At 39.8% G+C, this 16,436-nt stretch overlaps 1 protein-coding gene across 1 annotated transcript in view; it reads left to right on the top strand.

The window, feature by feature from the left end:
• DIPK2B (divergent protein kinase domain 2B) overlaps positions 1-14,525 on the top strand; it is a 60,360-nt gene extending 45,835 nt beyond the window's left edge. The window contains exons 4-5 of the mRNA XM_027875566.1: positions 12,151-12,439; positions 13,699-14,525. Of these exons, the coding sequence (XP_027731367.1) occupies positions 12,151-12,439; positions 13,699-14,039 (630 nt within the window). The 3' untranslated portion in view covers positions 14,040-14,525. The remainder of the gene's footprint in view (positions 1-12,150; positions 12,440-13,698) is intronic.
• The last annotated feature ends 1,911 nt before the right edge of the window (positions 14,526-16,436 follow it).

The following is a 16,436-nucleotide window of genomic DNA, read 5'->3' as shown; positions in this document are numbered from 1 at the left end:
CAAAATGTTTCCTATTTTTTAATTGTATCATTAGTTTTACTTTCCTTTCTTATTGTTTCTGTCTCTTGCAAATGAGTATACTTTCTGGGTATTGGACTAATTAATTATTTTTTAAGAGCTTTTCTTCATATTTAGAAGATTCTACTGCTCAGGCTGCTATCCATTTCATTATTTTAAAACCTAAGCCTCAGTAAGTGTAATTTGTATATAATGCCTTCAATTTGCTAAAAATTGAATTCAACCAAATCATTTATTTAGGCTCGCTCCCATGAGCCATTGAAACGCCTCCTCACTGTAAAATAAAGAATTGATGTCCCAAAATATGTCTGCTTTCAATTGGAGAAGAAAAATGAAAAGCAATAGCTACTAGAAGAAAGGGGATAATTTAACCAACTATTAGTAATAAAGTTCTTCAAATATAGTTTGCTTTGAGAGAAGAAAAACAATAAAACATCCTTCTATTCTGGAGCTAAGTAGTTATACAAAGTGCCTCAATCCCAGAAGAGATAAAGTCAATACAGGGTTTGGGGGAATTCCTGTACTCCACAGTCTCCATGAGGCAGAAAATAAAAGAACAGGGCTAGTCAAAATATTTTAAGGGTGCTGAAGATTTGTGTTCAAATCCAGCCTCAGACTAGCTGCATGACCCTGGGCAAGTAACTAAACCCCTGTCTACCTTAGTTTCCTCATCTATAAAATGCACCTACATCCCAAGTTGGGAAGATAATGAAATAAATTTCTAAAACACTTTGCAAACCTTAAGGGAGTACATAAGTGCCAGCTATTATTGTTGTTAAATTTCAGTTCCGAGTAAATTCAGAGAAACCTCACTGTGAAATTCAAGATAAGTTCAGTTTTATTGCTGTTATAATTTCTAAGTTCATTTCACAAGCTCATGCTTGATTTGCTTCACATATTTTCTCCTGAAAGGCCATAAATTTGGTCTCTTTTCCACAAGTCTCAGAAATAAGAGAGTCTTTTTTCTAACTCAATTTTATTTCCATAATAACTTTCATGATTGCTCCTTATTCCCCACTGAACTATATCAGGAAAAGGAAGAGATCTCTGCTCAAATTGGAAAAATTATCATTTTCTTTTTAAACTGACTCCAATTTTATCCCTTCTCACTTAAAGGTTAGTCATATATACCTGAAAGAGAAAAAAAATAAAATTATTCACCATATTCACTCATTAATAAATCAAAATGACAGTACATTAGCAAAGTTAGATAACTTTTCTGGAATTTATGTAAGTTTGTTCTAGCAAGCTCTTAGCACCAACTTAATTATTTGGCTTAATTTTTTTTTCCCTGAAGTTCCTCAAGCAGCTTACTTATTTTTTTTTTTTTTAAGTTTAAAGTCAACTTTTTCATTTAGATTTAGAAAATTCTTAGAGTCCTGCAACATACTCTATACAACTAGAAAAGGCCCTGGGGTAATGATAGTTGGAAGTCTGGATCTGGAAATCATAGTGCTCTCTGGAAAGTTTCTGGAGGAATGAAGCCAGATGCCTAGTTCTATTCAAGATGTACAAACAAAAAGCAGGCATGCCTTCCAGAGAATCAGAGGGCATTAATCCTAATTTTTCTTCCATTTGGGATCAGCTGATGGTTCATTTGTAGATGCCAACCTTGCCAAACATCACACAGTGGCTTAGGATTTCAAAATAGCATACAAACCAGATCTAAAAGGAAAGAAAAGTCATTATAGGCATTTTAAATGATAGGGTAAGGGGGGAAGAATTTATTTCCTTAATCAATTTGATGAGTTCACCAATCACCTTGATGATTCTATAGAGCATGACCCTTTCTCGAGAGCATGAAAACTCATCCTCAAGTACAGTATGGGCATGCCCAGTAATACCCTGTTGAGAAGACACACAATTCTGGATTCAGTTTCAGTAAAACGGGCTGCCCTAAGATGATAAGCTGTCTGGATCTCAAAAGGATGGATTCGTGTCTGAGGATTTGCCCTGCTGTGTTTGCTTATAAATGAGAGCAACTTAATGTTTTGTTTTGTTTTGTTTTGTTTTGAATTCTTCTCATATGTTACCTTTTTGTCCTTTCCTTTTATTTTTTTTTTCTTTTTCTGGTGAGGCAATTAGGGTTAAGTGACTTGCCCAGAGTCACACAGTTAGTAAGTGTTATGTGTCTGAGGCTGGATTTGAACTCAGGTCCTCCTGACTCCAAGGCCAGTGCTCTATTCACTTGTCCTTTCCTTTTAACTGGGATGGGAAGAAGGGAGGGAGAAAGTAGAGATTGGTATCAATCAGGAGAGCTTGTTCTGATCAATTTGATGATTATTCTCCCCTTAGAGTGTGAATATGCCCATTTTCACCTTGAGAGGGATGGGTATAGTTTCTGATTGGTTTCAGAGGTTAGGGCTACCCCCAGGATGATTTGATGGTAAGAGGAGGAACTCTAGTCAAAGAAGCTCCTCTTTTGTGGGGAACTATGAAGGAGAAGGTCAGCGAGGTGCTATGGGGCACAGTGGATAGAGTGCCAGGGCTGAAGTCAGAATGACTCATCTTCCTGAGTTCAAATCTAGTCTCAGACACTCACTAGCTTAACCCTGTTTGCCTCAGTTACCTCATCTGTAAAATGAGCTGGAGAAGGAAATGGCAAAGTACTCCAGTTTCTTTGCTAATAGAAGCCCAAATGGGGTCACAAAGAGGCAGATGCAACTGAAATGACTGAATAATGACAGCGTAAAAGAGAAAGAGACAGGCTGCTCTCAGCTTTTTTTTTTTTGACCTTTTCAACCCTTTTGTTCAACTTTCTCTCTTTTTAATTTTTGCCTCATGCTTTTCTTCTGCAGTGTCATAGGTCGAGGGAAGAGATTTCTCCTGTCTATTATTCCCATCCCCAACCCAAGAACAATTAATGGTGATTTGTGAGAAAAATACACAGAAGAGGCAGACATATGCTTGCCCACAAAGGGCAAAAAGCTAGTTTGTGGACAATGATCTTGAACCCACAGCCTACCAACAGAAGAGGGGAGATGTGTATTTCTTTGGCAATGTGATGCTGGAATTTAATCTTCCAGTCAGGAAAGGGAGGTCTTCTGAATAGTACCAGCTTTGAGAGTTGTATTATGGGTAACCCTGTGTTTGAGAGCCTAAGCAATCTTCTAGAAAGAAAGAGAAGACAGGCAATCCTTTTGGAGAAAAAGGATCACTCATGTGGTCTCTGTAGCAAGAGGAGCAGTAAGGATTAAAGATGTTTCATGAGTGGGGGATCAGGACTTTTGACCCTGAGTTATTATGGGTCCATCCAAGAAAAGTTTTCTCTTCTGGAACAGTGCAAGCCCTCAGTATAGTACCAGAACAATGAAAATCTACCTGGGAAGGAAAGGGAAGAAGCATTTATTAAGCCCCTACTATGTGCTAGGCCCCAAGCTAAGCATTTTACAGCTTCATTTGATCTTTACAACCCTCTGATGTAGGCGCCATTACTATCCTTCTTTTATTGGCAGCATTTACTATTTTATTTATGAGGAAACAAAGGCAGACAGAAGTTAAAGTGACATACCCAGGTCATTCAGCTATCTGAGGCTGGATCTGACTCCAGTGCAGCCCGATCTCCCGTATGCCACCTAGCTGCCTCTGTAATGGGTCTCTGAGGGTTAAAAAGGACTCACCAGAATGTCAGAGTGCTGCTTGGTCTGTAGCCACAATATGTGCTCACCTTGTGGGGAAATTGAAACCACAGTGTGACACCACAAGTACTTGAAGGGCTGAGAAAGTACTCATTAAGTGGGAGGTAATAAGCATTTATATAGCACCTACTATGTACTAGGCACTGTGCTAAGTGGTTACATTGTCTTATTTGATCCTCACAACAACCTAGGTGGTAGGTGCTATTTTACATTTTACAATTGAGGAAACTAAGGCAGAGATTAAGTGACTTGCCCAGGGTCACACAGCTAATGTCTGAGGTCAAATTTGAACCCAGGTCTTTCTGACTCCAGGATCAGCTATTTCTGAGGGCTGTGGTAAGCCTTGGGAATACAAAGAGAAAATTAACACAGTCCCTGCTTTCACTGCACTCCTTTTCTGATGGAGGAGACAATACACACACAGGAGTTTTCGGGTGCACATTATATTAAGACACCTATTGGTCCTGAGGTTGCAGCCGAAAAGCAGGTGGCAATGCGTCTTTGTTAGTGTCATTTCCATAAATAAAACCATGTTTCTGATGTTGAACTCTTGGATAGCACCAAGGACTCTGGTGGTGAAAAAAAGATTTTTTTCTGGTTCTTCAGCTCCATTGACAGCATATATTAGTATAGGAGGTAAAGGAAGGACTATGAAGGTCCCTGTGGAGAACTAGGGATCTTTCAGAATAGAAAGGTGCTGTCTGAGTCCCAGGTTAAGAACTGAGAGTCCCAGGTCCAGTTCCATTCTAAGAGAGAACTCTTGGAAGTTACTAGAACTTAGAACTCTTATGAACTAATAACTTAGAAGTTACTAGAACTTAGAATTCTTATAAACTAATAAACAAGTTATTGGAACTTAGAACTCTTATGAACTAATAACTCTTAGAAGTTAAGAGAACTTAGAACTCTTACAAACTAATAACTCTTAGAAGTTATTAGAATTTAGAACTCTTATGAAGTAAAACTCTTAGAAATTATTAGAACTCTTATGAACTAATAGTTATTAAGACTTCAAACTCTTATGAACTAATTACTCTTAGAAGTTCCTACAACTTGGAACTCTTATGAACTGATAACTCTTAGAAGTTATTAGAACTCTTATGAACTAATAAAGAAATTATTAGAACTTAGAACTCTTATGAATTAATAATTCTTAGAAGTTATTAGAACTCTTATGAACTAATAAAATAAAGAGGTTATTAGAACTTAGAACTCTTATAAATTAATAACTCTTAGAAGTTATTAGAATCCTTATGAACTGATAAAGAAATTATTAGAACTTAGAACTCTTATGAACTACTGCAAGTGCTCTGTGTGTTTTCTGTATCTGTTTATGGGCTCCTGTGAATGCTTTTCATCTGCATTTTCTGTGGGAGTGAAGTAAACACTGGTTTCTCCCTGCATTGTTGCCTCAAGCACTTGCATGTATAATGAAATTTTAGTGGCTTGCTTGTAGCAAATAGGATTGAATACTAGGAGTAGAGGAATCCAGAGAAAGCCCAAGTAGCACAATCCCTCTCTTGTATTCATTCTAGGTACTGGGCTCCTGTTCTGTCTAGAAGTGAATTTGGGTTTGATGATAAACACTCTCTCTGGCCTTTGTTTATCTTTCTCCTTTCACTTTAGGCTAGCTCAGAATGCTCAGAGCACTGTGGGCAATAGTTAGTACAGGCTCAGCCACCAGGCCTAGCTCTTGACAAGGGTTGATTGTCTCTCTGACACCTTATCCCCAGAGACTGTCCCCCTATACTGATCAGCTCAGATACTGAAACATAAGGAGCTTTCTGACAGAGGAACAGGGGAGTAGCTGCAGGAATAGGGAAGGGAGGCAAAAAAATCAGTACCTTCCCCTCGATTCAGAGATGGTGATGTGACCCAATAATGTCTGTGAAGGGTTATCTCACCCTATTGTGTGTAGTTTCCACTACCACATCCCTACAGTCATAGAGTATTCTAAGCCCTCTGGTTGCAGACACTAGGGAAATATGTCAGGGTAAATGGTACAACCCATCTCAAGATGAAATCTTATCTGCCCTTTGAATTCTGGGTCTCTCTGCTCTCTGTCTTCTTTCTCCTTCCTAGAAATATTGGCAAACCAATCATGGTCATGGCCATAATTGCAAGGCCTCTAGAGTTGTTCCCAAAACATCTGTTGCTGTACACACTGGAAATCTGAGCCTCCCAAAACAGGGGCTACATATGGAAGCTGAGGACGCCTTTTACCCACATCTGTGGAAGTATAGGACAAGCTATATCTGGAGATTTTCCTAAAGTAAACTCCAGATGGGGAATAATGAGTCAAAAAAGAAACGTGTCTGTCTTGGGTCAACACTCAGGATAGGAACCAGGCTATGTGAGCCCATAGTCTTCAGGGAGGTCTGGGCTATGAATAATATCTTGTGACCTCCTCCAGAATGTGAAGCTTGACTTCCAATTAACCTTAAGTGTTAAATTCTTCTTTTTGGGAACCCCAAATATCTTTGAGGATTTTGATGTTTGTTTGATTTTTTAAGCCAGCCTACTCAAACCAACAAAAGATAAGTTAGCCTAGCTCATCCAGGATAATTTTAATTTTTTTAAGCAGCTTGGACTGACTATCCTATTGTATTGAGTTAGGACAACTCAGAAGAGATCCATAGAGATTATACTGCATAAGTATAACTTTGGGGTTCACCCAGGTGCTTTCCTCTCTAGGAAAGGAAACAGCATTTTTTCTTCTTTTTCTGTTACCTATTTTGCCCTTTCCCTTTCTTAGTTGTTTGTTTTGTTAAAAATTATTTTCTCCAATAATTTGGGGGTGGTAACAGGCCCTTGTGATTACCCAGGCAGGCATGAGCCTATAGAAACTTTATAAAATTTTGTCGAATTTATACAGTTTGGGGGTAAATATAAATTCCAGGCCTGCTACCTATGGGAGTTCTGGGTCCTCACAAAAGTTCTTGGTGCATGGCACTGGGAAGGCAAGGTAAGACGGAAGAAGATAACTATTAGAACCTTTCTTGGGCACTAGAGAGCAATCCAGACATGAGGATATGGACCAGTGTGCCAAGGTACACTTTGATTTGTTGGGATAACAAAGATTCAATTTTCAGGAGAGTACAAGAGAGAGAAGGAGTGATCAGGAATTTTTGTTTTTTTAAGAATTTTTTCTGATTAATTTGATAAACTCCCAACCAACTTAAGGAATTTATAGGGAATAAACTCTAGTCAGGGTCAGGAAAGCACCTATCCATGGAGAGTTTGGACATATCCACATTTGCTGAGAAGATGCAAACATCTTCTGCTTGGTTTTCAATGTCTGAGGCTCTCCCCAAGATGACTGGCTGGAACTCAGGAGGTCAGATTCTGGTCAGAGAAACCACACTCATAGGCTGGCTTATATATCAGAACAGCAGACTGCTTTCAGCCCTTTTTAGTCAGTGAGTCAATAAACATTTACTCAATACCTACTATGTGCCAGACACTGTGCTAAGATGCTTTCATTTTTTAGTTTTTGCGCAAACAAGCCAATGCAACCAAGATTAGAAAGAAATCAGAAAGCTGGGAAAGACTTTTATAGTCAGTGTCTCTGATAAAGGCCTTATTTCTAAAATACATAGAGAACTGAGTCAAATTTATAAGAATACAAGTCATTCCCCAATTGATAAATGGTCAAAGGATATGAACAGGCAGTTTTTAGATAAATTAAAGCTATCTATAATCATATGACAAAATGCTCTAAATCACTATTGATTAGAGAAATGCAAATTAAAGGTACCACCTCACACCTATCAGATTGGCTAATATGACAAAAAAGGAAAATGATAAATATTGGAGAAGATGTGGGAAAACTGGGACATTAATGCATTGTTTGTGGAGTTGTGAACTGATCCAACCATTCTGGAGAGCAATTTGGAACTATGCCCAAAGGGCTATAAAAATGTGCATACCCTTTGACCCAGCAATACCACTACTAGGTCTGTATCCCAAAGAGATCATAAAAAATGGAAAAGCATCCACATGTACAAAAATATTTATAGCAGCACTTTTTGTGGTGACAAAAAAGTGGAAATTGAGGGGATGCCCATCAATTGGGAAATGGTTCAACAAGTTGTGGTATATGAATGTAATGGAATATTATTGTGCTATAAGAAATGATGAGCAGGCAGATTTCAGAAAAACCTGAGGCTTACATGAACTGATGCTGAATGAAGCGAGCAGAACCAGGGGAACATTGTACACAGGATCAGCAAAATTATACAATGACCAACTTTGATAGACTTAGCTCTTCTCAACAGTGCAATGATCTAAGACAACTCCAAAAGACTCATGATGGAAAATGCTATCCACATCCAGAGAAAGAACTATGGAGTCTGAATACAGATCGAAGCATATGATTTTCTCTTTTTTCCCCTTTCTCATGGTTTTCACCTTTTTTTCTGATTTTTCTTTCACAACATGACTAATGTAGAAATATGTAGAAATATATCTTGGGGAAGAGGAAGGGGAGGGAAGGAGGGAGAGAGAGAAAAAAATGGATCTCAAAATCTTATAAAAATTAATGTTGAAATAGAAATATCTTTACATGTAATTGGAAAAAATAAAATACTATTAAGTGGGGGGTGGGAAAGAGATGCTTTCATTTTTCCCTTTCACTTTTCTACACCCCAGAGTAGTTGATAGTGACTTGTGACAGAATCACATGACTGAGGTAGACATGTGTTTGCCCATGTGGCTTGAGAGGAATGTTCTTGAGAATGGTCATTCTAGGCCAAGAAATGGCAACAGCTCAGGCAGTGATTGAGTTCCTGCAGAAACACATGAAAGAAGCAGACATATGCTTGCCTACACAGGACAAGAGTAGAGTTTATGGACAATGCTTCTAACACCTGAAACTCCTATGAAGAGGAAGAGATATTTTGAATTCCTGGGCAGGATGATCCTGGAATCTAGCCAAAGAGATATTTCCTGGATAGCACTAGCATTGGGGGTTGCCTTAAGTACGATGAACCCTTTGAGAAGACTAGCTATAATCAATGCCTCTGACTTCTTTCCTCTCTCTCTTTTTAACTCCCTATAGTCTGGCTTCCAACCTCATCATTCAACTGAAAATGCCCGTGCTAAAGTTATCAATGATCTCTTAACTGACAAATCTAATGGTCTTTTTAAATCTTCATTTTTTCTTGACCTCTCTGCCCCTATTAAAGTTGTTAGTCACCCTCTTCTCCTTGCCATTCTCCTCTCTCCGTTTCTGTGACTGCTTTATCCTCATTCTTTTCTTGCCTGTCTGACCAGACCTTCTCAGTCTCCTTTCCTGGATTTTCATCCAGGTCAAGTCCACTAACAGTGGGTGTCACCCAGGGCTTTGTCCTGGGCCTTCTTCTGTTCTCCCTTTATACTTTTTCTCTTAGTAATCTCATCAACTCCCATGGTTTTAATGATCCTTTCTTATGCTGGTCATTCTCAGATCTTATTTAGCCTTAACCTATCTCCTAACCTGCCCACAGACCTCTTAAGCTCAACATGTCCAAAATTGAACTCCATCTTTCTCCTTGCCTGTGAATTTCCCTTTTACTATCAAGGGAACCACCATCTTCAAAGACTCTCAAGCTAGGTATCATTCTTGACTCCTCCCTCTCACCTCCTATATCCAATCATGCCAAGTCCTGTCTATTTTACCGTCATAAAGTCTCTCAAAGAAGCCTCCTTCTTTCCTCTGACATTGCCACTAACCTAGTTCAGGCCTTTGTTACCTCACACCTGAACTATTGCAATAGCATGCTGTTTAGTCTCTGTGTCTTAAATATCTCCCCACTCCAGCCCATCCTCCACTCAACTGTCAAATGAATCTATCTAAATAATGGGTCTGATCACATAGTCAATAAACTCCAGTGACTCTTTCTCCAGGATCAAATATAAAATCCTCTGTTTAGCATTCAAAATTCTTCATAATGTGGCCCCCTCTTACTTTTCCAGTCTTCTTCTAAGTGACTCTCCATCAGTGACACTATCCTACTCCATCTCCAGATTCCAGATATTTTCAGTGGCTGTTCCACAAACATAGAATACTCTCCCTCCTCATCTCTGCCTCCTAGCTTCCTTCAAGTCCCAGCTAAAATCTCATCTTCTTAGAGAAGCCTTTCCTGATCCCCCATAACGCTAGTGGCTTCCTTCTACTGATTTATCTCCAGTTTATCTTGTATGCAGCTTGTTTATACATAGTTGTTTGCATGTTATCTCCCTCATTAGACTGTGAGCTTCTTGGGAGAAGGGATTGCCTTTTGCCTTTCTTTGCATCCGCCATATTTAGCCTGGTGCCTGGCACACAAATGCTTCTTGGCAGACTGATTTCAAGAGTTCAGATATCTGACCTGAAAAAAGAAGAGTTTCTTAGTAGTATCATTTTTGGAGAAAGAGGAAGCCCACTTAAGTGATCTCAGAAGCTGAAAAAGTATATCATATCCTAGGGGATTAAGCACTTGGCTTTGCTAACACCACCCCTCCCACTCAACCATCCCCATTATTAAAGCAAATTATTTGGATGGTATAGGTTCAATGTGAAAAGGAATTGCCATCTAGCATTTAAAAAAAAAAGTACTTCCTTTCTCAAGAAGTGCAAGTACCACAAGACTGAATAGTCAGTCAACTAGCTCTCTTGCTCTTAAGGAACTCACAGTCTAAGACAACACACAGATATACAGTCCATCTAGATACAGGATAACTTGGCAATGACCAACAGAGGGAATTCAGAAGGATCAGGCAAGGCCTCCTGTAGAAGGTGGGATTTTAGGTGGGTCTTGAAAGAAGTCAGGGAAACCAAAAGGTGATGATGAGGGATCGCAGGCTTAGGGGACAGTCAGAGAAAATGCCTGAAGTCAGGAGATGGAGCATCTTTTTGGAGGAAAAGCAAGGAGACCATTGTCAGTGACTTGAAGGGACTGAAGGATATAAAAACTGAAATGGTAAAAGGGTCAGGTTATTAATGTTTGAGGTTGTTCGGCAGCCCCGAAGTGCTCTTGTTTTCTGGGGAGAATCCAATGACAAGGAAGGACTATGAAAGATCCTATGGGAGAATAAGAGATCTGCTGGAATATCAAGGGGTTACCCTGGTGGCAACCCTAGATTCAGCAAGTTCCTTCCAAGGGGAATTGTTAGAGTTCTTCACATGCTTTCAGTGTTTGTTGATGTGCTCTTGTGAATCCTTTAAGTGACTTCTGTGGCGTTGTTGTCGTTGTTTGGGGTAGCTAGGTGATAATAAATACTTCCACGCCTAGGCTTTTGTTAATTTGAGTTCTTATTTGTTATCCACATTTGGGGAAACTTAGATATAATATTTGGACATTTTCTCAAAGTAAACTCTGGGAGGATGTATAAAAGCTCAAAAGAAGAAAAAATGACCTTTTTTAAGTGAGGCCTTCAAGATTGGGCCTGGTTTGTGTGACTCAAAGTCTTGTGGGTTGAGGCAAGAATTACTGGCCACCAGTAACAATGAAAATAGGAGATCTCATTTCCAGATATTTTACATTCTGAAACGTTAACTCCCCCATTGTTCCAGTCCTGGCAGAAGTGCTAACCTAATGCCCTAAAGAATCACAGATTTAGAGCTGGTGAGGACCTAGAAGGTCATCTGGTCCTAGTGACATCATTTGTCCAAGCTCACCCAGGTAATAAGTAGAAAAACTTGCTTTCAAATTCAGGTCCAAAAACATTTTTTTTCTTTCTACTAAACCATACTGCCTCCATTACACATTTTCATTATGAATTGTATATCACTTTTGCCCCTTTTTTTTTTTTGATGAGGGGGGTCTCAAAGTGGTTTATTGGCCTGATGAATTTGTCTTATTACATAACATAATGTCAATTTACCTGTCCTACTCTGTAGAGGTGGTTTTATTCATGGATACACACACACACACACATATGTATGTATGTGTATGCATATACATATATATAGATATATATATACATACACATGCATAAACACCCACGCATTTCATATATATATATAGTGTGTATATATCTGTGTTGTGTATATGTGTGTATGTACATATATACACACGTACATTTTTATACATCTGTGTGTATGTGTGTGTGTGTGTGTGTGTGTGTGTGTGTGTGTGTGTGTACATCCCTCATTTATCTGTGAACATTTAGTTAAATCACTGGCCTAGGGCCTAGATGAAACCAGACTACAGGCAAATAATAGGTTTAATCAATGTAATTATAATGAAACTAAGTAGGAGTGGGAGAAGAAGGAAGGTTAGGGACTAGTGCACACTAGCTTGCCTTATTTTACTTAAATATCCCATTAGCAGACATAGCATCACTGTAGTTAGAAAATGGTGCCAAGAGCTTCAGGGAATTTTGCTGACAGATTTGGAGGGAAGGGGTACATGTCTGTAAAGCCAATCTTCATTTGTCATTATGCAAAGAGAGGAAAAAGAAAGCAATTGAAAGATAGAAAGAAACGGTGATTATTTTTTTTAAAAAATTTTTTCTCTTTGTTCTATTCTAGATTTTCCCAGGGGCAGAGGGGTGGCCCTTGCCCAGATACCTAGGCTCTTGTGGCCGGCTCCTGGTCAGCACCAGCACGCAGCCCCTGGAGCAGTTCTATAGCTCACCTGCAGAACAGGCAGCTGACTTGGCGTACCAGCTCATTGGCATCATGGATTCCCTGAGGAACAATGACTTGAACTATTTCTTTTACTTCACCCGCATTGATGCTGGCACGTTTGGCATTTTTGACAATGGGCATCTGTTCATCCGAGATGCCAGCACAGTGGGCGTCATTGACAAGCAGCAAGGTACTCAGCATGTACTCTGAAGAGCAGCTGTCAAGGAAAATTTTAACAAGACCGGGGAGGTAGAGAGGAGGGGTAAGGCGGGAAGCTGAGATTCACCTGCCCATCTTTCATAGCGTTTCATTTTGGGGCACAAACATCTTTGGTTTGGCAGAAGGGAAGATCGTTCAAAGTTTAGGAGTCAGCAGAAAATATAACTCCCTCTAGTCCCTGTCAATTGTTAGAATTTCTATTGGTCCTCGGATCTAAATGGTGTGTTGAGTGATACATGGACACATGCTTTACCCAAAGCATGTCCCAAGAGAGCTATGTTCAGGTAGAACAATCCATGCTTCTGTCCTGATATATTCATGTCAAGCCTACTCCTTTCTTTCCTTCTGAACGTTGAAATCCTCGTTTTCCCTTCTGAGATTGGTATGGTGGGGGGGGAACCTTTCATTGCAGATCTTTTATTCCTTATCTAAATTTTAAATGTCTGGCTGATTCATTGCTGTGTTTTGTAATCCAATTTGACACATTTGCTTTTTATAAAGTTTCAAAATTAAAAAGCATGGAAATGAATGAGGTATATATGAGTGAATCATAAATTTTTTTAAATTGACAAGGTAGCCACCTAGCACCTGGCATCTTTTTATCATTTCCCCAGTTGACCATCTGACTCATATGTTGGATTATTTCCAGAGCTATAACTAGCTAATCTGGGCAAGTGTCAATGAAGTAGGTGGGGGAAGGGAAACTAAGCATCCTTACCTGAGTTGAAGTGAGGAAGCAAAGCCTGAGTGCTATTATATCCTTTAAATTTCCTGCCCCAGGGCACAGTCTTGGTGGCCCCTACCCTAGGTGTGGCTCTGGTCGTCTCTCACATCCGTAGACCTCTTTTTAAAAGGAAAGAAAAGTATTGTCTTCCTGGTGACCTACTAAGAATTCTACCAGTCTTTATGCATGAGTTATAGGATTAAAATCCCAGGGTTCTGGCTACCTTTAATGTGGATTTTGTTAATCCCCTTTCAGCCCCATTTCCTATGCTGAATAAATGAGATTTCTACTTCCTTTTTTTTTTTTTTTTTTTTTTTTTTTTTGAGCAAATCTCCTGCCTACCTCAGAAGAGAAACAAGTTGTTGTGGAAGCCAATGCAAAGATAGAAAATCTCTAGGAAAAAAAAAAAAGATTCTCTGTTTAACAAACTTGAGTTAACTTTCCATCATGAGGAAGGACGGCATTTGAATAAAATCTGAACTTTTTTGTTTCCTTCATCTTTTCAGGTAGTCTGACCCTAGACAGCCAACAGGAATACAGAGACATATTTAGCTGCCTCGTTTCAGACTGTCGATCTCCATTTCCTTCTTGCAGTGCAGTCAAGGAGAAACAGAGCCTGGTGATGGTTTGTAAGCAGCTCCTGCCCCGGCTTCTCAAAGGGAAATTTCCCCGCCCCGAACAAGAGGAGATAAACTCTGCTCTGAATCTTTGTGGGAACCCTTTGCTCTCAGACCAGGAGGTCATCAGCGCAGCCAGCAGGCTGAAGGGCATCTTGAAACCACTGAGAACCTGTGACTCTCGATTTGCTTACCGCTATCCAGATTGCAAATACAGTGATAGGTACTGAGAAGACAAGATGCATTGTAACCGAGGAAGATGCAAGAAAACCTGGCACCTACTTGCTCAAAAGGAAACGTGGCAGAAGTGCTCAATAAAGTTCTGAGTGCCCCACCGTGGTTTACATGCTTAGGGAACATAACAGCAGTGAAACTTTTTGTTCTTCTGTCTCTCTAAGTCGATTATGATTGATGTTTAATTTTAAAGACTAGGAATATCAGGTTTAAGGTGCCACATTTCCTAGGATTTATGAAAGTTCTGGATTACCAGAGCTGGGATTTAAAGCTGGAAAAGACCTTTGAGGTCATCTAATTTGAATCCCCACCCACTCCAATTTTACAGATGAGGAAATTGAGGCCCAGGTAGATGGGTTTCACTTATCGGCAGTAAACCCACTGAACCAACACTTCTACAATATGAAAGAGCTAGGTGGTGCAGTGGATAGGGTGATCTCAGACACCTGCTAGCTGTGTGACCCTGGGCAAGTCACTTAACCTCTGCCTCAGTTTTCTCATCTATAAAATGGAGATAATCATAGCACCTGGGCAGCTAAGTGGCACAATTGATAGAATGTCGGACCTAGAGTCAGGAAGACCCTCTTCTTGAGTTCAAATCTGTCCTCAGATACTTACTAGCTGTGTGACTCTGGGCAAGTCACTTAACCCTGTTTGCCTCAGTTTCCTCATCTGTAAAATGAGCTGGAGAAGGAAATGGCAAACCATTCCAGTATCTTTGTCAAGAAAACCCCAAATCGGGTCACAAAGAGTCAGACATGACTGAAAACAACTCAACAACAATGACAAATAATAGCACCTACCTCCCAGTGTCAAATGAGCTAATATTTGCAAAGTGCTTAACTTAGAAAACCTAAGTACTCTATAAATGCTAACTATTATTATTATTGTTATTAAACGGTGAAGCCAATATTCAACCCAAGTTGTCTGACTCCAAATCAAGCACCCTTTCCTGTACATCATGCTACCTCAATTCTATATCTGGCCACTGGACCCACCCACATGGCTCCAGAGGAGAAAGTGAGGCTGGCAACTTGCACAGCCCTCCCTCACTTAAATCCAATTCACTTGCAAGTCATGGAATCATCTTCCTGATGTCCTGGTGCTCTTCAAAAACAAAGGACAAAATCACAACAACTGCTCTTGCTTTGGAGATGCTGGAGGTCAAACAGCAGAGAGCAGATGAATAAGAATAGCAGCGGTGAAGAGAGAATTCCTTTTCCCAGTTCAGCAAATGGTACCTGGTAGTGGGCAAAGGCAAACAGTAACATGTTGCTGGCTCTCTCTTCTCTCAGTCTCCGGCTTTTGGTCTTTCCTCGTCCTCATCCCTTCTACCCCTCTTCCTCTCCCCCACTCCTCACACTGCCAACCTTTCTTTGTAGAATCGGAGGATGTTAGAGCTGAGATCTATCCAAATCCTGTCTCCATTCAAGTAATCCTTCCTCTATAAAGTCTTCCCTAGGCGTCTCAATCTATGATACCTTCTCTGTCCTCTGAGCTCCTATAACATTTATTATTTGCACTACTACTACTAATAGCTATCATTTATAGACAACTTTGAAGTATAAAATGCTTTACATACATATATTCCCTCATTTGATTCTCACAACAACCTTGTGAGTCAGGTGTTATTAATTTTCCCTTTTACAGGTAGAGTATGGACAGATTAAATTACAGAGGCATGGACTGATTAAATGACTTGAACATGGTCACATAGCTAAGGACTGTCAAAGGTGGGATTTAAACTCAGGGCTCTTTGGATTCCAAGTCCAGCACTCATTGAGTACTTACTTCCTGCTTCACATTGTTAGTTGCCTTTATAGATAGAGATAGGGTATGTAAGGGCATGGGATGAGTGGGGGAGCAGGGCTGGTTAACCACTCCTATTGGACCCATTACTATCTACTTATTACCCAGTTGGATTTAATGGTATAAATGTTCCCTATCTTTTCTAGGAAGTTTTCTCAAATGATCAGTAACTTTATGTTGCTCTATGTTACTCCAAGACACTCTTCCCATCCAGTCTCCACCCCACTCAGAAAGACCCTGACAATACATCACAATGTTAGACCTTTTCCTTCTTCTTCTTCTTTGGAGACATTTCCCCTTCAGTTGCCTCTTTTTTCCAGTAAACATACTCCAAACTAGCAAAGGCTCATGATTAACACTATGTATAAAAAACAAAGTAAACACTTAAAACCAAAAAGAGTAAACAGACTTTCTTGCGCTTTAGGCTTCCCAAGGGAAGAAAGGAAATACAGGATTACCATCTTGGGGTCTGTAGTTGGGGACTTTTCAGGATTGTTGCTTCCAGCTCATCATCTCTCCTGCTGGAGAACAATGTAATTCCCAGAATCCTGGCCCCTTTCTTTTCGGTAACTGCCTCTGCCTCT

This window comes from Vombatus ursinus, unplaced genomic scaffold (genome assembly GCF_900497805.2).
Source record: "Vombatus ursinus unplaced genomic scaffold, bare-nosed wombat genome assembly UNPS02014809.1, whole genome shotgun sequence".
Lineage (NCBI taxonomy): Eukaryota > Metazoa > Chordata > Mammalia > Diprotodontia > Vombatidae > Vombatus > Vombatus ursinus.
This window is presented reverse-complemented; position numbering and strand designations above follow the sequence as displayed.